Source organism: Camelus dromedarius, chromosome 23 (assembly GCF_036321535.1).
Source record: "Camelus dromedarius isolate mCamDro1 chromosome 23, mCamDro1.pat, whole genome shotgun sequence".
Taxonomy (NCBI): Eukaryota; Metazoa; Chordata; class Mammalia; order Artiodactyla; family Camelidae; genus Camelus; species Camelus dromedarius.
In genome coordinates, this window is record NC_087458.1 from 2,989,484 (window position 1) to 3,012,160 (window position 22,677).

Below are 22,677 nucleotides of genomic sequence, written 5' to 3' on the forward strand. Positions count from 1 at the left end.
TGTATGATTCTGTTTATGTAACATTTTTGAATTGACAAAATGGAAATGGAAAACAGATTTGCAGTTGCACCAGAAGTTAAAGCAGGGTTGGATGTAAGAGGAGGGAAGTGGGCTGTACACGGGCAACGTGAGGGACCCTCGTGGTGATGGGAACGTTCTGTATCTAGTGTCAGTGTCAGTGCCTCGGGTGTGATACTGTACCATCAGTTCACAAACTGCGTCCCCTGGGGAAAGGTGGGAAATGGTACATGGTATGTCTGTATTTTTTTTTTACAACCACATGTGAATCTACAATTACCTCAAAATGAAACATTTAATTAAAAAAGAAAAGTAATTGCTTACTTCCCACCAGAAGCAATGGGGGCCAGAAAACAACAGAATCGCATATTTAAACCACAGGAGACGTTTTTCAGCTTCTTCACTTGCAAACTACCACCAAACCTCTGCCAAGTACATATGTTTTTCCACAATGTGGATTTTTAAATGGCATGCAGCTAATAATGAGTAGATGATTCCTTGTCCTGGACTACGCTTATCATAAAGAGGCAATAGTGATGATTAATGACCATGAAGGCGGTGGTGACGACAGTGAAGAAAAGTTCAAGATAAAAGTCATCTACTTCTGTAGTACCTCACATTGTTTTTTATTCCTTTTCACCATGTCTCAGGAAGTTTGCTATTATTACCTTTTTTAATATGGGAATATTTATTTTTCATCTGCAACTTATTTGGTAAGAGCAAAATTGGTTTAGAGTTAAGTGGTAAAGTTTGAAAGTGAAGGTGAGTTGTTTATAACAAGGCCATGCTTGTCCGTGTGCAGCCAACCTTCACTTCTTCTAGTGATTCCCTCTCTGCCTGTTGTGAGTCCACAATACAGTGTCCCCTACCTTTACATACTCAGCCAGTTCCCCTGCACTGTCATTGTGTTTGCTGTATTATAGACGTTGAAACAAAGGACGCCTGGGGTGGGCGTCTGTGCTTCCGCTCCCTCTGCCTCCCTTAAGTCCAGCAGAGTGGGCTGCTGTGCACTTCCAGATGAGTGGGACACAGCCTCTTCCTTCTCGTTCCAGCTTTCCCAACTGTGAGAGTAGGAAAGCTAAGACTTACGAGTCTTGCCAAGTCAAAATCTCCCTGGGTCTGAGTCTCTTCTTGGTTTTTAACGACATCTTCCAACAATGCTGAGTTACATTGAACACATGTGATTAAAGGAAAAGGCAGAGAGAGCTACAACTTGGAGCTGTATTTCATTCACTAAGTATCCGGGTGAATGTCATTTTAAGGAGGAGACAGTCAAGTCAATATGACCAATACACAATATTCTTTGTTCTTAATATCATTTTAGCCGATGGCTTAAATAATTTTGCCCACAGAAATATCATTCAGTATTTGGTACCATTGGTACCATCTGCATTGGTCCTAACAGTAAATACCAACGCTGCTTCTTCATCCTTACCGCTTCTGTCTCTTGTCACCCAAAAATAATCCACCTTGAGTTAAATTTTTCTTTAGTTCTACAGCTATTTTTGTTAGACTCATCCTGGTTTAAGCCCATAGGCCTTGGCCCATGATACCCTTCAGGTAACCGTGTATACACAAATGATCTTATTTTTCCTCACAAGGACCCTGTTCTTAATACCTACATGGTGGGCTGGACATGCCAGCCACTCCCACTGAGGCGGTGGATCCTGCGTAGACTGACAGGGCAAGAGGAAGGACAAGTTTTTGTTGGTTTACTCAGTCATGGGGGGAGATTGGCATTAGAGGGAGAATGATGTTTTAGAAGAGGCCAGGTTTATGTGATTTTCCTGTTTTTTTTTTCTTTTGTCTACTTTTATAAAGGAGGAAGAGAAACATTTATTGAGTTCCTACCTTGTACCTTATCCTTTAGCTAGACATGTGAGCTATTATTGTATTTCGTCCTTAAATTATAACAGTAATAATTATTAATATGTGTACAGCACTTTGTAGTTGACCACATGGGTTCTTATATATTATTTCATTGATCTTCACAATCATCCAGAGATGAGGAAATGAAAACTCTAAGGTCTCACAACTTCCAGGCAGCAGAGCCAGTCCTCAGATTTTTGCCCACTCCAACTCTATGCTCCTTCACTTCGGCCGCCTTGCTTCTAGGAGTGGCTAGTCTGCCCTCAGTTGTCAATAGTGGAAAAGTGTGACTCCAGAATTTGATTCCTTCCCTGAACAGCTCAGCAGATGAAAGGGGCAGTTATGAGACTGGAAGGTGAATGAGAATGAACTATGAGGGTCCGTGCTTCCCTTGCTGAGGTTTTATTTTCTTTCATTTCAGGATGGCAATGACACGGAGAACTATGTTCCAGAAGGGGGAGGAGCATAACAAACCATCAGGATTCTGGGGAATGATAAAGAGTGTTACCACTTCAGCACCAGGGAGTGAAAGTATCCTTTATCTCTGCTTGATTCTTTTTCTCAGCTCTGGACCAAAAGCAGAAGAAAGTTGTACTGGGCTAGTCTCTTCTGAGAGCCCTGGCAGCATCAGAGCTCAGCTGGCCAGGGCTAGGCTTAGGCAATACAGCGTGCACAGAATCATCTTCCAACAGCCACTGAAAATCACTGGAGCATAAAACCATTGTCTTTGAGCCGAAGGGGTCCTAACAACTCAGTCGTCCCATTTTACAGACGAGAAAATAGACCCATACGTCACACAGTGGTTTGTGGCAAAGACAAGACCAGAACTGTGGTCTCTTCTTAGTTCTTTCCACTACACTATTATATTTCCCACTGCAAAACGATGGCTCCCCAGAATGGATGGTTTGTATATGGGACTGTAAGGGCCCATTTCTAAAGCAGTCAGTTTTCCTGAACAAATTTTAAGCAATTCTGTATCTCCACTGACTTTAAAGAAGCAAGGAGATTGGGTTCTTGGTCCAGCTGGTTGCGGTGTTATGCTAATTCCCAAATTAAGTAACCAAATCTCTTTGCAGCTACCAGGCTACTAAGCCCAAGTTTGGGGGGACTTGGAGTGAGATAGCATATTCCTGCTTCCTTCTCTAGCCTAAGGAAGTACAGTTTCCATTTTGCCTCATTTGGAGTGAAAGAATGTAACATATTTATGCTATAAATAATGACATATCTTTCTAGTGTCAAATGCAGATGAGAATTAGACCAAAAAAAGGAGGGGGGAAAAAAGGGGTAGGATGACCACTGGAGAGGAGAGGGAAAGGATACTTTTGAATTAATTTAATCAGGAAACAGTTATTTCACATCTCCTATTTCCAGGCAGAGTGCTGAGGGGTAAAGTGGTGAGCAGAGGACAGCCTCTCTCCTCAGGGAGCGCACTGCCTACTCATGAGGGAGGCAGACATGTAACTAGTTAAACCCTTTTTTTGGTTCAGTGGCCTGGACCCTGCCAAACAGCAGCCACTCACCACTGAGGAAGGACCTGAAGGGCATTTGCTGATTTGGGAAATAGTGGGAAAAATCACAGAGAGGCAGGAGGATTTGGATGAAAGTCCATGCTTTTTTTTAGAAGGAGCTATCTTTACTATTTTTATTACTTAAAAATTCATAAAAACCAATGCTTAGGTTTCAGCTATCTTAGGGACCCTAAGTCAAGTCAGCCAAAGTGTCAGGATTATTTAACTCCTCTGAGCCCTTTCCTACACGGAGAGAATAATCACACAAATGACCTCACTGGGTTCTCGGCAAGCGGCGCAGCGTAATGGAAAGAGCAGGCCTTGGAGTCGGGCACGTCTGACTTTGCTTCCGCACCTACTAGCTGTGTGACTTGAAGCAAGTTACTTGACTCTCTGAGCTTTACTTTCCTTATCTGCAAAATGGATAATAATACCTATCTCATGGGAGTGTTGTGGGAATAATAGGAGGCAATGTCTGTAAAGAACCAAGGAGGTAGTGTCTGTAAACCCCAGCCTGTGTTAGAGCTCAGCAAATGTTAGTTCCCGTTCCTAACATTGTTTCATTCAGCTAATTCAGGAGAAACCTTTGCTTTATTGTAGGTGTTTTTCTTACTGTGTAGCCATTCGAGATGTCAAATGTTACATTTGCCTTACTGTAAGTGGGTAAAGCAAAAAATGAACAGAGCCATCCACCTGAGCCACTTGAGCTAGTGAGAAACTGAGTGGTGGGTGTTTGGTGGTGATGCTCTTGGTGGCGAATCTTTTACACACCTGTGTCTGAGGTTGGGCAATCTGTTCAGTAGTGCTGCTGGCTGTGAAATGGGAAATTGAAACTAGGAGCAATTCCTAAGATCCACTATAGAAGAGACCAAAAAGCATATGTTTTCATCTTTGCTATTCCTTGAAACTTCTATGTGAGTTAAACCTTAATGCCCATTTCGTGCCAGATCTTACTGTTATTCAACAGGAAGTGGATGCTTTGGAAGAACTAAGCAGGCAGCTTTTTCTGGAAACAGCTGATCTGTATGCTACCAAGGTACAGAGCAAGGAAACCGAAGTGTGATTTTTACCAGTATGATCGGAGAGAGAGAGCAAGACTAAATAGCTTTTCAGTGTCCTCTGTGGCCAAGCAGGACGAGAGACGCCTCATGGCTTCAGTGTTAGCCGTGAAGCGCTAGGTGTCTTCACTCTTCATGACATTGCCCCTCCCAGTAGCAAAATCCTTAATGGAAGACTCTCAAAAATAGAAATTAGTGGGATCGTCAGAAGAAGCTTTTCAGCATCCAGGAAGGTGGCCCACACCGCTCCCCACTGAGCCGAGACCAGGATGGTGGCTCTGACGGCAGCTCCTCTGATTGCTTCTTATTCCCGTATAAGTTAGTAATATTGTAAGAGCAATAAGACACCTACTGCTATGGTCTAGCCTTATTTTAAAGGATCCAGATCAAGAAGTGACCTAATGCAAGAAGTAACTTTCCTGTTTACGTCTAAAATGCAATATAATTTAAATATGCAAAATCTCTTAAGTTAAGATTGTCCAGACTATTTAGATCCTTTTTGAGAGTCACTTCACAGGGATATCCATATAGTACAGAGGTTCACATAGGCTTCGGAAGCAGACAGACCTGAGTGAGACCCAGCTCACTAGCTATGTGACCTTGGGCAATTTATGTAACCTCACTAAGCCTCAGATTTCTCACCTGTAAGATAAAGAAAACAGGACACATCTCACAGAAGTTGTTATGAAGGTTAAAGTAGATAATGCATATACGGTGTTTATCCTAATTTCTGGCTTAAAGTAATCAGTAAACGTTGCCCACTACTCCTGCTGTTATTTTAATATTATCATGTGTGGTTTCAATTGTTGGCTCAGCCTGAACGGTGATTCATAGAGGCAGGAATATTATTGTGGGGTATAAATTTACGTTTTGCTGAGACTAACCAGGTTTTGTGTTTGTTTTCCCTCAGGAGAGAATAGAATACTCCAAAACTTTCAAGGGGAAATATTTTAATTTTCTGGGTTACTTCTTCTCTATTTACTGTGTTTGGAAAATTTTCATGGTATGTATATTATTAGTTGTCAGGGTTTAGGTGATTTTCCCTGATAATGGCAGAAAAAGAAAAGTGGGTTTGGTTGAGGCATTGAACTAAATTCCAGATCCAATTGAGTCAACAGAGAACGTGATCTTTCACATCTCTGAGCCTCGTTCTTTCCCCCCCCTTCTTTTCAGGTCACCTAGAAAAGGGAGGTTGCATTTTCCTTCTGTCAGAGATCATTAGTAAAGTCTTAGATTATGGAATATGTGAAGTGGACATAAAAGTTTCTTATTTTAACCCTGCGTTCCATTTTACCCATGAGTGTATGACTGTATGTAACACAACTCCTCCCTTCAGCTTAGAACAGAAACTACCTGTCCTTTTTAATAATTTGTGTATACCTAAAAAAATAAATTCTGAAACATGTTTGATAAATCCATCTTCTGTGCTCATAGCTCGGAGTCTTTTGTAGCTCCCCCTTAACGCTCTATTCTTTATGTGCATTTTGTGCACCACATTATTTGTCTTTACTTGTGACTCATCTGTAGGTATTAATGGATTTCAGTGTGATTATAGAAAAGGCTGATTTGACTTTCTGGTTTGGTGACTTTCCTACTGGGGCTGTGTTTGCACAAAGAGGAGCTTTGTCAGCTTTTTGGTTAATTTTGATCAATGTAGATAGATGGAGGTTTCTGGATTCAACAGATCTAATGCTCGAATAAAGTGATCTTAATATCCTTTCAGAAGATATTTTAAAATCTTGACTCCTTCAGTGGGAGAGCATGGATGAAGACAGTATATTCAGTTAGCTAAGCTACTAAAAGGTTTTTCCTGAGATGCAGCCTTTAGGAGAGCGTATCGTTTTTAAACAGCTTTATTGAAGTATAATTGACATTCAGTAAACTGTACATAGTTAAAGTGTACAGTTTGGTAAGTTGACACAATCAAGATAAAGAACATATCCATTCATCACTTCCAGAAGCCTCCTCAAGGCCCTTTGTAACACCTCTCTCCCACAGCCCTAGTCCCCAGGCAGCCACTAATCTGCAGTCATTGTACACTCTTATATTTTCTAGGATTTTCTGTAAATGGAATGTTATCGTACGTACCCTTTTTCTGTCTGGCCTCTTTTACTCAGAACTTTTCCACATGTAGATGTCCTTTTGATGTGTTCTTGGGAGAGAGTAAGCTCCCTGTCCTCCCTTGCCACCATCTTGAAGCCCCTCCCGACTTCTTTTACTCAGCATAACTATTTTAAGTTTCATTCATGTCACTGATTGTACCGATAGTTAATTCCTTTTTATTGCTGAACAGTATTCCATTGTATGGATATGCCACAATCTGTTTACCTGTTTCCCTGCTGATAGATACTTGTTTTCAGTCTGGGGATATTACAAACAAAGGTGCTATGAACATTTGTGTGCAAATCTGTATATGGACATATGCTCTCTTTTCTCTTGGGGGAAAACACGGAGGTGTAGGATGGCTGGGCCATGTGGCAGATGTAGGTTTAATTTCTGAAGAAACGGCCAAACTTTTCCAAAGAAGTTGTACCATTTTTCGTTCCTGCCTGCAGCGTTTGAGAGTTTCAGTTGTTCCACATCCTCGCCAACACTTTGTGGTCAGTCTTTTCAATTTTAGGTGTTTTGATAGGTGTTGGGCAGCACCAAATCATTTTAATTTGCATGCTCCTGATCTCTAATGATGTTGAACAACTTTTCATGTGCTTATTCACCACCTGTATATCCTCTTTGGTGATGTGTCTGTTCAACTTTTTTGCCAGTTTTTAATTAGGTGTATTTTCCTTTCTGTTGGGTTTGAGAGTGTGTCAGAATGTTTTTCTCCCAGTCAGTAGGTTGACTTTTCATTCTCTTAGCAGTGTCTTTCAAAAAACAGAAATTCTTAATTTTGATGAAGGCCAACTTGTCTTTTTTTTTTTTTTTTTTTTCTATTATGGGTTATTTTGGTGTTGTATCTAAGAAATCTTTGCCTAACCCAAGGTCACAAAGATTTTTTTTCATATGTTTTTTTCTAGAAATTTTATAGTTTTAGGTTTTACATTTACATCTATGATCTATCTTGAGTTAATTTTCTAATATGAGATTGGAGTATGAATCTAAGTTCACTTTTTTTTCACATAGATATCCAATTGTTCTATGACCGTTTGTTGAAGAGTGTTCTCTCTTTATTGAGGTGACTTTGCAATTTTGTCAGAAACTAATTGACCAAATATATGTGAGGCTGGCTCTGTACTCTGTTCTTTTCTGTTGATAGATATTTTTTGCCTTTATTTTTCAAACTTGTTTTAGCTATTCTATGACCTTTGCATTTCCATATGAATTTTAGAATCAGCTTATTAATGCCTACAAAAACACCTGATGGAATTTGCGTTAGAATGTCACTGAACCTCAGATCAATTTGAAGTGACATCTTAACAAAATTAGTCTTTGAATCTATGAACATGATACAACTCTCCATTTATTTAGATCTTCTTTAGTTTCTCTCAGCAATGTTTTATAGTTTCTAGTGTATGGATCTTTCACATCTTTTGTCAGATTTATCTCCTAAGTATTTAGTTTTTTCATTGTATTATAAATAAGAATGTTTTATAATTTCAGTTTCTGAGTGTTGCTAGTATATAAATTTACAACTGATTTTTATATATTGATCTCTTATTCTGCAACCTTGCTAAACTCCCTTATTAGTTCTAGAAGCTTTTTATAGATTTCATAGGATTTTCTACATAGATAATCAGGTCTCTAACCTTTTAATAAACTCTATACTGCCAAGCTGTTTTCCAAAGCAGCTGCACCAGTTTCCATTCCTGTCAGCATGTGCGATGGTTGTAGTTTCTCCGTATTCTTGCCAACACTTACTATCTTTTTGATTATAGTCATTTTAGTGGATGTGAAGTGATCTCTCTCATCGTTAATATTGACAATTTTCTTTCCTCTTTGAAATTAGCAATTTTGTCTTTTCTCTTTCCTCCTCATCAGTCTAGATAAAAGTTTATCAATTTTATTGAACTTTTCAAAGAACCAGCTTCTGGGTTAGTTGATTCTCTCCTTTTTTGCTTTCTATTTCATTGATTTCTGCTCTGATCTTTTTTATTTCTCTTTTTCTGCTTTTTGGGGGTCTTCTTAAAGTGGAAGTTAAGATCGTTTATTTGAAACCTTTTTTGATATAAGTGTTACAGTGCTATAAATTTCTTGCTAAGCACTATTTTAGTTGCATCTCACAAATGCAACTTTTTTGATATATTGTATTTTTATTTTCATTCAGTTCAAGATACTTTCTAATTTCCCTTTTGATTTCTTCTTTGACTTGTGGGTTATTTACAAGAACGTTATAAAACACTTGAGGATCTTCTGAGTATCACTCTGTGATTGCTTTCTAATTTAATTCCATCTGATCTGAGAACATACTTTGTATGATTTGAATCTTTTTAAATGTATTGAGATTTGTTTTCTGGCCTGGAATATGGTCAGCCGTGACGGATGTTCCATGTGCACTTGAGTGGACATGTATTCTGCTCTTGTTGGGTGGAACGGCCTATAATTTCAGCTAGTTCAGGGTGGTTGATCGTACTGTGAAAGTGTCTGTACTCTCACTGGTTTTCTGACTACTTATCAATTATAGAGGGGGAGGTTGAAATTTCCACCTATTGTTGTAGATTTGTCTATTTCTATTTTTAATTCTACCAGTTTTTCTTCATGTACTTTAAGGCTCTGTTATTAGGTATATACACATTTAGGGTCATTATGTACCCCATGTTGAAGGGATTATTTTATTATTATGAAATTAGCTTTTTAATCCTTGGCAGTATTTTTTGTTATGAAATCTGCTTTGATAGTAATATAGTCATTCCAGCTTTCTGTTGATTAGCATTAGCATAATACATCTTTTTCCATCTTTTTACTTTTAACCTATTTGTATCTTTGTATTTAAAATGGGTTTCTTTAAGCAATATAATAGTTGGGTCTTGCTTTTTTATCTAATCTGCCAGTCTCTGCCATTTGATTGGCATATTTGGACCAGGAGTCAGCTATCTGCAGCCCACAGGGCAAATCCAGCAACCACATGCTTTTATTGAAAAAGTTTTATTGGAGCACGGCTGAGCCCATTTATCTACACATTGCTTGTGGCTGCTGTCATGTGACAGTGGCAGAGCTTGCTAACCGCTGGTTTGGACCATTTACATTTCAAGTGACCATTGATACCTTGAGTTTAAAACAGTCATGTCACTATATGTTGTTATTTGTCCCATGTGTTCTTTTTTCTGCATTCTTTTGTGTTATATGAGGTATTTTTCATAATTCCATTTGATCTCCGGCTGTAACTATCTTCTTGTTTGAGTGGTTGCTCCTGGAGCTTTCAGAGAATAACCACGGGGAATGACCCTGCAAATTCCTTGATTCTCTTACCCTGACTCTATCTACCAGAGTGCTACCTTTCTGGCTCCTGATAAATTAAGTTTTCATGTTGTAGCCTTATTTCCCTTTACTCTGTATGGAAAAGAAGTATAGGATAGTTATATCTTATATATGATTTAAATTGAGAGTAGAATTGCACTTTTAGGAATATCCACTTGCAAGATACATTTGGTGATTAATTCATTATTTTGAATCATTTTTTGAAATAGTGATTACTGAGACCCGCTAATGTAAAAGGGTATGTCTCTGCAGGCAACCATTAATATCGTTTTTGATCGAGTTGGGAAAACTGATCCTGTCACAAGAGGCATTGAAATCACTGTGAATTATCTGGGAATCCAATTTGACGTAAGAATTGTATCAAAATCCTAGTTTGTTATTTCTTTCTATTTTACCTGCTATAAATTACAATACTTTAGATTCTAACTCCTTACTATAAGTCCTTGTTTGTGCTTCTGTTCTTCTCACTCACCTCTGTGTATTTTGTCATATTTATATGGCAGATTTGTAAAGGGCATAAAACCATAGGTAATGCCTGGGGCTTATTGTCTTGGATGCTGGACATCTCTGCAGTTCCTCCTCTGCTCTGTAGCCAGCTACCCTCACCAGCTACCCCTCACCAGCTACCCCTCACCAGCTACCCCCCACCAGCTACCCCTCACCAGCTACCCCTCACCAGCTACCCCCCACCAGCTACCCCCCACCAGCTACCCCTCACCAGCTACCCCCACCAGCTACCCCTCACCAGCTACCCCTCACCAGCTACCCCCCACCAGCTATCCCCCACCAGCTACCCCCCACCAGCTACCCCTCACCAGCTACCCCTCACCAGCTACCCCTCACCAGCTACCCCCCACCAGCTATCCCTCACCAGCTACCCCTCACCAGCTACCCCTCACCAGCTACCCCTCACCAGCTACCCCCCACCAGCTATCCCTCACCAGCTACCCCTCACCAGCTACCCCCCACCAGCTATCCCTCACCAGCTACCCCTCACCAGCTACCCCTCACCAGCTACCCCCCACCAGCTATCCCTCACCAGCTACCCCCCACCAGCTACCCCCCACCAGCTACCCCCCACCAGCTACCCCGCACCAGCTACCCCTCACCAAATATTCACATACTTCTCTCTGTGACGCTTAAGGTCTTCAAACACACAGCTCACCTTTGATTCCTCTGGTAAAAAATTAACTACTAATTAGTGTTTTGTGTTAGAACTGAAATGATTTGTGCTGTAAAAATTATGTTTATCAATGGGACTTTGAGCTAAAAATGGTAACTATAACCTGTGTACAAAGTTTCTTTTTAATCATCTTTCTACCTGTCTTATAATACCACTGTCATTAAACACACTCTTTGTCCCGATTTAAGTTTAATGTCTTATTTATAGACTAGTATATATAAGGGCAGTGATCCTAGCTGATTAGCAGTTTGATAACAAGACCAATGTCATGTCCTTCGTCCCTGCGAGGGCCATTTAGCTGTGCTAGGATCCTGGCCACAGACTGCATGCTCCCCCAGCCATCCGTCTCAGCTCGACATGCCCCTGGTAGCTGGACAAAATGAAAATATACCAGAGCAAATTGACCTCCATTCCTCGAGAAACAGTTGAAAGTGTACGTTTTGATGATGAATCGATAGTGTACCCTCTCCATGTGAAGAAGCATGGTGTCTTTCCTTCAAGTGGTGTATAAAGTATACAGTGAAGTATGTTTTACTGCTGTTGCATATGTGTTTTCCTCTTTTAAATTTTTTGCTGGGGCGAGTTTTTAGAAACGCTCTTCCTCATCAGCACGGAGGCTAGTTGCTGTGCATGTGTTTGCTTCCATCTGCACCTCAGTACATGCTCCACATTTCATCATCCTGAATGAACGTCTCCTAGATGTTAGCAGTGCAGCTCCCCTTCCCATGCTTTTCAGCCCTCAATCAGGCACAGGGTACCGAAGCTCCCTCTCACTCTGAAGCAGTCCAAGAGGAGAAACAATTATCATGTGATTCAAATGGACGTCAGCTAATTCCTAGACTGTAGCTAAGACTGTCTGTATATTCTTTTATTATAAAAAGAAAAATTCTTTATAAAGTTTTGGGTGAGCCGAGGACTGTCGTTCACATATATTAAAAATTACCACACTGCTATTCGGTTTCCTTTTAATTCGTGCCTTTCACTTACTGTATTGAAACGGCGTCCTTAGCTCTGTTTCTTCTGGTTTATTACTGTTATTTTCTTCCCTTCGTCTGCTTTCTTCCCCCCTTGAGTCTTAAGTCTGCTAATTTTAAGTCTGCAGTCTTCCTACAGGTGTTGCAGCTGCCACTTACTCATTTTCCTCCCTCCCTAAGAATTATTTTAAGATCAGGTAGGGGCTAGTGAAGTTTCCTCTTGTAGCCACATAAGCAGTCAGAATGCATCTGCTTAGTCTTTTCATCTCTCTGGACAGAGATTTAACAAGTATTTTTTCTTCCTGTGATGGTGGCAGGTGAAGTTCTGGTCCCAACACATTTCCTTCATCCTGGTTGGAATAATCATCGTCACATCCATCAGAGGATTGCTGATCACTCTCACCAAGGTATGTTGTATCACAGAGTTAAAAAGTACTTTATTTAAGTACATGGGGCACCGTGAGATGATTTTACCTGATTAAGATATCTGCCTTCTGAGATCTTGAAGAGCAGTCATAAATATTTAAAAGACATACAGCGGAAGAAAAGAAAAAGTTAAACTAATACAAAATAGGCGATGATGCATTTACGTCATGCACCAGTCAGGTCAGTACGTTTACCGAAGGTGACAGAGTGAGTCACCGGCAGTTTTGTTAGCCGATGTGTCACCAGCATCTAGAACAGACCCTGGCACTTGGTAGGGACTTGGCAGGCACTGGAGTGAATGAGCGAGAGCGTGGGAATCCCTTGTCAGGAGGATATGGAAGTAAGAGGAGCAGAGTGTTCAGCTGTTTTCTGATCAGCACAGGAAGGCTTCATGGAGCTGGAAGGTAACTCCTCTCTGGTAGAAGAGGTAGGGACTTCAAGTTCCAAGAGTTGCTTAAATGAAAGGAGAGCAGAGGTTGGGAGGGCAGAAGGGATCTCCAGGCACCTAGCAGTTGTAGAAAAAGCTCAGGAGCCTAGTAACAGTTACCAGGGCTTGGAGTGGCCTGGAGTAATTTGTTTTAATGTTTTATCATGATGTTAAAGTCACATGTATCACATAGCTTCTGAAACGTTTGATGGCAATTGGAATCCTTTCATGTTATGATTCTTAAAACAACCAGCTGTCCGTCTGGGAAAACTATGACTGGACCCTTTTGGGGCAGTCAATTTAAACCTCTGATTTATAGCCTTAATCACAGGAATCGTCCTATACAGAACTGTGGCATGGAAGAGACACTTTTAATTAAACGTTAGCCATACTACATAGTAAAATGTTTTTGACACAAGACTCTAGTAGTTCTGTATAAATTCATCTCTCCTCCCTTTCTTGACAGTTCTTTTATGCCATCTCCAGCAGTAAGTCTTCCAATGTCATTGTCCTGCTATTAGCACAGATAATGGTGAGTTTAATGAACTAGCTTCATGTTTACAGCCGTAAGATACCAGAAATGTGTTTCACACATTTCAATATTTCAAGTTCCCTTGGCTTGTCCCTCACTACACTCACAGTGACTTCTGGGTTAATCCGTGTCACTTCAGGGCATGTACTTCGTCTCCTCCGTGCTGCTGATCCGAATGAGCATGCCCCTGGAGTACCGCACCATTGTCACTGAGGTCCTTGGGGAGCTGCAGTTCAACTTTTACCACCGCTGGTTTGACGTGATCTTCCTGGTCAGTGCTCTCTCCAGCATTCTCTTCCTCTACTTGGCTCATAAACAGGCACCGGAGAAGCATATGGCGCCTTGAACTCATGCCTATTACAGACTGCTACCAGCCAGTGGAGTCTGAACTTGGATATAAGAGGGAAAAGATGGAGGGGACCAGGGCCCAATATCTTTAAAACAAACAACATGCTGTGGCAGCACGTTCTACCTCCAGCTGACATCTTCCTTCGCAGATGATACTGTGATCGGCAGTAGCATCAGCTGGAACACGAGCGAGAGAAGGAACTCAGGTAGTGCCTGGCCCGGAGCGCCCGGCGGGGCTTTGAGGATGGTGCACACAGGAGGTCGTGGGGGTAGGAAAGAGCCAAGAAACCAGGGGGGGAGCACCCTGGAATTCTGGATAGGAGAAATCTAAGGCAGCTGGTCAGGCACACAGGGTTTCTGTTTAAGTTGAGGATCACATAGAGAAAGTTACAGCTTTCCCTTGAGATTGACTATCATTAAAATCAGAGGTGGTAAAACTTTGGCCTTAGTTTCATTTTATCAAGGATAGCTTGGAATTATGCTTGTGTAATCTCGCGTGAGCTGACATCCCACCCCTCCTCTCCCAACCACTGCCCCATTAAAGTAAGCAAGGGGTTATCTGTTCTGGGGAAGGAATGATGGCGACGGAAATAGGGTCCACGGAGAGAGACTTCGAAGTACATCATTTTTCTTGATTTCCTTTCAACTTAGTATTATTTAAGAGTGAACTACCCTGCGTTCAATTCAATGATGACGTCTCTTTCTTTCCATCTGCTCCTCGTGTGGGGTGAAACGAGGAGTAGCTGTTAACTGGAGCACGTCGCTTCCCCAGCCTCGGACTCAGCTTCTCCATCTGTAAAATGAAGCTGTTGGAGATTCTGTAGGACACTCAGAACTGCAATTTTAAAAAATCTTGAATTTTATTACCAGAGAGTCTCTTTATTGCTAGGATATAATTCTGAGTTTTATTTTGTTTGAGGTTTCTAGAGGCAAAATTAAGGTTAAAGCATAGGAAGTTTATCAAAAACAAAAGCTCTATTAAGGTTATATCAGGGAAAATTGAAGCATATTTAAAAAGCATTTTTAATGGCATTGACATTAGCAATGACAGCAGTCTTAGAAAAGCATGATTTTAATAAGCTGGTCTACTGGGACACTTTAACAGCACCTCTCACATACATAGATTTATGATTTATGAATCGTCGTCAGTGCTCTAGGGGCCTGTAGAAGGGATAACACCACACAGAGAAATGCAGGTAACCTGAAGCTTGGAAGAGATCACATGAAAAGCACCTGGCTCCTGCCTTCGCTTTTCCCAAGGTGACCATAAATAAGCCGTCTGCAGTAGCCGCCCTAGGACAGGCGGCAGCAGGAGACAGTCCGACGTGATGAACTGCTTTCCAGTGGAGCTCTTCCCTGACAGACAGTAAACGGGTGGCAGCTCGTTCCCTGGGAAAGGACTCCTATCAAATACCCAGAAACAGCCATCAGCCAGAACCGCTGCTTGTGCTCATCACATCTCCGTATCTTCAGAACTGGAAGAAGAGTGAGAGGCTGTACTGTGGGCCTGTGCGAAAGGAAACACAGGGTCTGTGAGTGGTAAGAGTGCACATCAGGAGCTGGCGGTCTGTTCTCCTGGAGCTGCCTGGCTTAAGTCGGGGGTAGAGTCGCTCAGAAGCCCGGTGCCTGAATTCTACACTTGGCTTTGTTTCCTGCTTACTATTTAGCACTAACAAAATTTTTTTTTAATTTTTTTTTGGGGGGGTGGTAATTAGGTTTACATACTTTATTTTTTAGAGGAGTTACCAGGGATTGAACCCAGGACCTCGTGCATGCTAAGCATGCGCTCTACCACTTGAGCTATGCCCTACCCCCTCATTTCTTCATGTCTCTCTGTCTCTCTCTCTCTCTCTTTGTCTCTCTGTCTCTCTCTGTATATATACACACACACATACACACGCACGCACACACACACGCGCACACATTTCTTTCCTATAAAGCTAGCTCAGTACTGTAATCGACCTCCTATAGAGAGATAATAGAATTGTAGCAGACAACCAGAATTCTCTCTCTGTGAAACAGTCCAGACTACAAGGCCAGTGACTGTCATGTGTGCTGTGGTCTGCATGTTTGTGTCTCCCGAAAATTCGTATGTTGAAATCCAGTTCCTCGAGGCGATATCACTAGGAGGTAGGGCCTTTGGGAGTTGACTGGGTCATGAGGGCAGTGCCTCCCCGCAGCCATCAGCCCGTCCCCCCGCATGGAGGCACAGCAACAGCCAGCGGTCCGCGTCCCGGAAGAGGCCCCCCCCCCCCAGGCGCGGGTCTGTCGGGGGCGCAGCCGTGGCCCTCCCAGCCTCGGGGCGGGAGCAGTGAGTGCTTGTTGTCTGCGAGCCGCCCAGCCTGTGGCGTTTTGCTCAGCGGTCCAAGTGGACGGAACTAGCATGTATTCACTAAGAGTGAGTGTTTGTGTTTTACATTACCAATCAGGATTAATGTAACGGAAGTAAGAATAGAAAACTTAGTGTCTTGGCTTTGCCAGACATTTGCTCTTTGAACTTGGATGGCCAGTTTACTTTTGGACCTCAAGTTCATCTATGGAAAGAAATTGAGACGTACCAAGGAATTTATCTAATCCAAATACATGCAGAACAATGTTTACTTTTACCCGGTAAAACTTGAATGCCTGCCAGTTATTTAAAAAAACAATACTTTCTCTAACCACCGTCATTCATTTTCATGCTTACCATGAACCAAGCACTGTTCAAAACACTTTAACAGCCTTAGTTAATATAATCCTGAAAACAATCCTACAAATTATCCTTGTTTGATATGTGGGGAAACTGAGGCATAGAGAATAAATCCATTTGCCCAAGGCTGATAAATGGCAGATCCCGAATTTATACGTAAATAGTTTGGTTCAGTTTCTCTGGGTGGTTCCCATTATAATTTTGATAAGCTGCCTTTATTTCTTGCTTTATCAATTCTAGATAATAGTTACTGTCAGCTCCATGCTCTGAGAAAGAAGCCTGTTGTCCTCAGGCTGCTTCCTCTCCCTCGTGGTAGCTGGATTTGCTAGTTGTCTACACTGTCATTTCCTAGCATTTCAGGAACTCTGTGGCAAACGTAGACACGTGCTGCGCTTGCTAAGGGCTTGCCACGCTCTGATTAGTTACACCGCTAAGAGTAGCACATCCGCACTCACGCGCTCCCTTGCCAGGTGGGAGTCGTGCTCGGGTTCCGCCGGGGCTCCTCCTTCGGAGTCGGGGATGTCGTCCAGGGGATCAGCCATGGAGGAAACAATAGGGATTTTCTTAGCCTGGAAGTAATCATAGGCCTTTTTCCCACAGACTAAGAGCGTGACACTCTTGCCGCTGCTCTGGATTCTGTCCACCACCTCCTCGTAGGGTTCCTCCAGCACATTCACTCCATCCACTTCAATGATGGTGTCCTCGTCCTCCAGCCCCGCCAGGTCAGCAGGGCCGCCCTTCTGCACCTGTGAATAGAGCTTCTGAGTTAGGACTTTCAAACATGGTAAAAGAATGTTAGCCTAGCTTTTCTTCAGAGGCAAGATGGGGAGTTGGAGAACTTACTCTTAATTATGTTATTGCTCCTTGAGGTGCGGAAGTTGGGGGTGGTGCTGCCGTGCTTTTTTGCTTATGAAAGCTACAACTTCCGTGCTCAAACGAGCAGTGTCACAGCGGCTGACTTCCACTGTCTGTCTTATGGGTTGAAGACATGGGATTTTATAGGTCCCCCTCCTTCATTCCCAACTTGAGAGCTATGGAGAGAGTCTTCTGTCGACCCCTGCAGGGCAGGGGCATTATGCTCAATGCACGGAAGCAAACAAGAGTCACTCCCTGTCAGAGCTGATGGTGACTGTCAACTACAGTCATGCCACTCATTCTGTTTATCTGATTTCAAAGTAAAGAGACAATTAGGTGGAGCAGATGTTTAAGAAACAAAAGGTGTGAGCTTAGGATGTACCAGTAGCTATCTTAAAGGGTGCGGGACCATAACAGCATTTATGTGAGCCCGAGTGAGACCCTCTTGATCGTGGCTGTGTTCGTGGGCTGCTGGAACCACATCAGCATACCTCTTTGACGAATGAGCCTGGCCGACCCTGAATCGCATTTAAGTGAAAGCCATAACCATCTTCACCTTTCACCAGCCTGCAAAGTTTGGGCTTATGGTCGCCTGCTTCCTCTGCAGTGTCTGGGCTTGAGGCCTCCAGAGGGGCAGCTGGAGGAGCGGGAGCAGGAGCCTCCGTGACAGAACCGTTAGGCAGTTCTGGACTTTGATAGTAGAGAAATGGAGAAAAGCGAGCCTTTTGAAAATAAAGGGAAAAACATTAATTGTAAGTATGAGTAGTCACACTTAATTAAATGAGCTGTTGTAGTTTACAAAGTACTGCATGTTCCACTTCTCCTTCAGATACATGTGATTATGGGCTGTCAAATTCTCTACTACCCAAAACAGAACAGGTCTAAAGGAAGACTGAGCTTGGTTATGGAGTAATGAGTATAAACATGTAACCACGTCTAAGTGTGTCCTGGGTTCAATCCCTAGTGCCTCCTCTAAAAACAGATAAACCTAATTACCTCCCCCACCAAAACAAATTTTTTTTAATTCATACATATGCCAGTTTTTTCATCCATTCATCTGTCAGTGGACACCCGGGTGGTTTCCGTCTTTTGCCTACTGTGACTTAATTTGCAGCCTAACGTACGGTCTTTCCTAGAGACTATCCCATGTGCCCTTGAAAAGAATGTGTATTTTGTTGTTGGCTAGAGTGCTCTGTGTCTGCGTCTGTCTGTCGGGGCTAGCGGGCCTGTGCTGTTCAAGTTCTCTGGCTCCTCCCCTGTCTTCTGTCTGGTTTTCTACCCATTATTGAGAATGGGATATTGAAGTCTTCAACTATTGTATAACTGTATCTCTGTTTTCAGTTTTGTCAATTTTTGCTTCATATTTTTTCTCAGCTTTAATGAAGAATAACTGACAAAATTGTATATATTCAGAGTGTACAACATAATGATTTGATATACATATACATTGTGAAATGATTACCACAATCAAGTTAACACATCCATCACCTCACATAGTTACCATTTAGCCTTTCAAAGTCTTGAAAATATTCTCTCTTCCCCGAAGTCTATGCTTATTCAAGCTAAGTATTCCCACAGTGTCTTTTTTTAATTGAAGTATAGTTGATTTACGACGTGGCGTTAGTTTCAGGTGTACCCCAAAGTGATTCAGTTTTGTAGCTAGCTAGCTAGCTAGATAGATAGGTAAAGTAGATAAACAACAGGGACCTACTGTATAGCACAAGGAAGTATATTCAATATGTTGTAATCACCTATAATGGAAAAGGATCTGAAATACATATATGTATGTACAACTAAATCATTTTGTTATATTCCTGAAACTGACACAACATTGTAAATCAACTATACTTCAATATAAAAAATAAAATTATATTTAAACAATACCATTTCTATGTGCCAGGGATTTATTCTAAGTGCTCTAAATATTACCTCATTTAACACTCATGGCCACCCTTCACAGTAGCTACCCCCATCTTACAGCAAAGGAAACAGGGTCAGGGAGGGTGACTGACCCAAGATTACATTACCAGCAATTTCAAGTATAGTCTGACCAACTCAGTACAGTAATACTATTATCTCCAAAAGCCAAGTGCCAACTAATGTAACCTTAAGTTGCCTTTCTTGGGTGCGGGCAGCTATTTAGAGTATCATCAAGTTTCTGCTCTTTTTCTAAAGTCATCAAATCAGGTCTCACCATTTGATATTCATAAAATTTACTTTTAAGCTAATATAGTACTTGAAATTTATTCCTGTTTAAACTTAAGCTTAGTTTTTATTCTCCTTTCTATCCTGACTGGATATTTTGAATATAAATTATAGTGTCTAGTAAATTATCCATCAGCACATTGTTAAGTACATCCTCCATATCTCTGTCCACATCTAATGATAAAGTAGCTCAGGAACAGGCAGCCCGCCATGGGAAACGTCTGTTCAGGCTGACATTGTTCCAGTATCAAGGATGCTTTAGACACGGTTGTTCAACCAGCTAAAAACCCGTTCTTTTTTCCATCATCCAGTTCATTCTTTAATCTACTTTACACAAATGTCTTAAAATATTTAATTGAAATGCAGTGCTGAGAGGGATGCATTAAAACGTGGATTCAAATAGTGGCTTCAGTCTTTCTGAAACTGGGCGACGAAGCTCAAGTCACATCTACAAAAGGGGTCACCACCACCACCACCACCCGTAACATTCCTCCCTCTGTATCATTTCTATACCTTTGGATGCTTCTTTTATAGTGTATCACATAGAACAAGTTCATATTTGTTCATTTTTGTGACCAACACCTGGCAAGGCAAAGGGTACTTTAGAAGGTCCCCAAATGTCTGCTAAGTTAGCATGAACCTCAGTTCTTGTGATAAAAGTGTTATAAAAACTGTAAAATATGCAGACAATAGCTGTTTTTAAGAGTTAAGAGGCAGTAAGGTATTTTGACACAGCTTGGTCTCGGTGAGTCTGTTTACTCCCTTGCTAAGGGCTTGTAAGCCGTTTCATAGCCCTTCCTAGGCTGTGACTTGGGATTAATAGGACTTACTGGTCTAGACTTTAAAATCCAGTCATTCCCTGTGTGGGAAAAAGTCACGGCTACACCTTATTTCCAGGCTACTGTTCATAGATTTTCCTTAGATCACCAAGAGAAATTCTGCAATTATGTTGGCAAATTCTTTCAAAGTCTTGAATCTAAAGACTTAAAACTCATGTACTAATCACTTGGCATTCTCCTGTGTCTACCAGTTTGAGCTTCAGTGCACCCTTAGTGATGATCGTTATGCCCTTTCCAGTTTGAAAATCGAAGTGGTAACTTAGCCAGTGTTTGAGGGCCTGAGTGAATGAATCCAACCTTAATTCATGAATATATGGCCTTGTATTACTTACCAGTTTATACATGTTGTCCGTCTCTTTGTCTACCACCAACAGTGAAGTCTGGTCTCCACCCTTTCTAATCATTTCCACCACACTGTCATGATCAAGGGACTCCACAGACTCGCCATTGACAGCAACTACCAGGTCATTGTTCTTCAAGCCAGCCTCTTCCGCCGGGCTTCCGGAGTCTATGTCCTTGACGATTTGACCTACCCCCAAATAAATAAATAATCAGACCGCTAAAAAACAAGCTGTGAGACTTCTGCTGGAGCCTAAGACCCCTGTAAAATATATATAAAAGGCATGCTGAGTACAACTACTGCCCTTCCCACTGGCACCCCAGGGCGTCCATTCTATTCCCATTACAAAGCCTGCGCTCAGGTGCTAGCTTCACTATGAGGCCTTCCAGGACCTTTTTAGTGTGAAAAACTTGCTCCAACCTTGAACTTCCCCAGTATTTTGTTTGCTTCTGTGTTAAGGTGCTTCTGACCGTCTAGCTTCGGTCATAGGCACACATGTCCTGTCTTCTCTACTAAACTGGAAGCTCCTTGACTAGAGAATTTTTGTCTGATTCATTTGATATTCTCAAAGGCCTCAAGGATGTTTCTACATATTATGAACCAAATTAATAGTTCATAAATTAATAGAAATATATATATAGTTAAAAGAAAACAGCAACTTCTGGGTGGGTAACAGTTTGCATGGCCTGAACCTACGTTGTTTTCTGTATTCTGCTTCCATGGAAGGACCTGAGTTCTTTCCTTGTTGAATTACAAGGTCTCAGGAAGACTCCTGGTTCTATTCAAGTCCCAGACCCCAGTCCACACCTCTGCCTCAGACCTAGTGGGGTGTTGGAGCTGGTTCCTACGAGCTCATGAGAACCAGGCCTACACAGTATTTCTCATCTTTGCATCCTGTGACAGCATGTGGGTAACTTGAAATCAGAGATGGGGGGGTATTTATACCACACACACACACACACACACACACACAAATGCTACAAATCAGGGCTTCCCCTCCCCCAGAGAGCCAATTTACCAGCATACCACTGCCCAGATCCCAAATTCTGCCACCTTATGCTTCTGGAAACCTAGGAACGCCCAAAATCAGGCTGCCATATGACACGGAAACTGGCCCAGCTCTGCCTTTTAGTTTCTCACTATCTCCATCATGGATCTGATGGGGAGCTGGGGGCCTGCTGGGACTCTGGAGTCAGACTGGGACGAAGAATTGTATGGTTGCCTCGCCAACCTTACCCTTCTCTTCTGGGCCTGCCCTCAGATAGAAACCATAGCCATTGCGTCCCCTCTTCATGTCCACAACCCGGGGCTGGTGGGGCAGCAGTTTCAAACTGGCTGTTTCTCTCTTGAATTTTATCTTCTGCTCACTGTGGTGCTTGTCAGTTTCCTTGTCCACCAGCAGGAACATGACGCGGCTTCCGGACTTCTTCACCTGCAACAGCACGCACAGGTGAGGACCAACATCAGCCTCCAAGAAGGACGCTGGGAAACGGGAAAGTTTCCACACAGAGGCACAGTCTCTGGACTCAACAGGATGTTCGGGCTGTAGGCCTGAGTGTAAGCCTTCTACAGTTGCCGTTTCCCTTTGTTAAGTATGATGTCACACAGATGCTAACTGAGCCCAAGATGAGAGCTGGAACTCAGGAAACCCAGAAGGGTGGGGGGAGGGAAGAGCTCAAGTGGTAGAGCACATGCTTAGCACACACAAGGTCCTGGGTTCAATCCCCAGGACCTCCTCTAAAAGTAAGTAAGTAAGTAAACCTAACTACCCCTGCCCCAAAATTAAAAAAAAAAAACCCAGAAAGATACTTGGGTGAAAACTGGAAAAGAAACGAAAGTAAAGATCTACCTGAAAGATCCTTCTACCAGGAGAAGGTAAAGCTGGTCAATTTTCAAGGTTCCACATGACCTCAAAGGGAAACCTCAGAGTGCCTTCTGTGTCTCATAGAACCACTCTGAGACATAAGATTTGGGGTCTAAAAGGTCTTCCATCG

At 42.1% G+C, this 22,677-nt stretch overlaps 2 protein-coding genes across 8 annotated transcripts in view; one reads left to right on the forward strand and one right to left on the reverse strand.

The window, feature by feature from the left end:
- Nucleotides 1-14,192, forward strand: part of GPR89A (G protein-coupled receptor 89A) — a 34,499-nt gene extending 20,307 nt beyond the window's left edge. Inside the window, exons 8-14 of one of the 2 annotated variants that reach the window (XM_031436560.2) lie at nt 2,309-2,418; nt 4,343-4,431; nt 5,364-5,456; nt 10,118-10,213; nt 12,340-12,429; nt 13,342-13,407; nt 13,547-14,192. In XM_031436560.2, the coding sequence (XP_031292420.1) occupies nt 2,309-2,418; nt 4,343-4,431; nt 5,364-5,456; nt 10,118-10,213; nt 12,340-12,429; nt 13,342-13,407; nt 13,547-13,753 (751 nt within the window). In that variant the 3' untranslated portion in view covers nt 13,754-14,192. Of the gene's footprint in view, nt 1-2,308; nt 2,419-4,336; nt 4,432-5,363; nt 5,457-10,117; nt 10,214-12,339; nt 12,430-13,341; nt 13,408-13,546 lie in introns of both variants that reach the window. The other variant, XM_031436559.2, reaches the window with a different exon arrangement.
- A 568-nt stretch (nt 14,193-14,760) lies between these two features.
- PDZK1 (PDZ domain containing 1) overlaps nt 14,761-22,677 on the reverse strand; it is a 29,541-nt gene continuing 21,624 nt past the window's right edge. For all 6 annotated transcript variants that reach the window (XM_010986315.3, XM_010986314.3, XM_031436552.2 and 3 more), the window contains 5 exons: nt 21,920-22,115; nt 20,676-20,872; nt 17,791-18,021; nt 16,900-17,190; nt 14,761-15,262 (listed from right to left, as the gene is read on the reverse strand). In XM_010986315.3, coding sequence (XP_010984617.1) covers nt 15,209-15,262; nt 16,900-17,190; nt 17,791-18,021; nt 20,676-20,872; nt 21,920-22,115 — 969 coding nt within the window. In that variant the 3' untranslated portion in view covers nt 14,761-15,208. The remainder of the gene's footprint in view (nt 15,263-16,899; nt 17,191-17,790; nt 18,022-20,675; nt 20,873-21,919; nt 22,116-22,677) is intronic.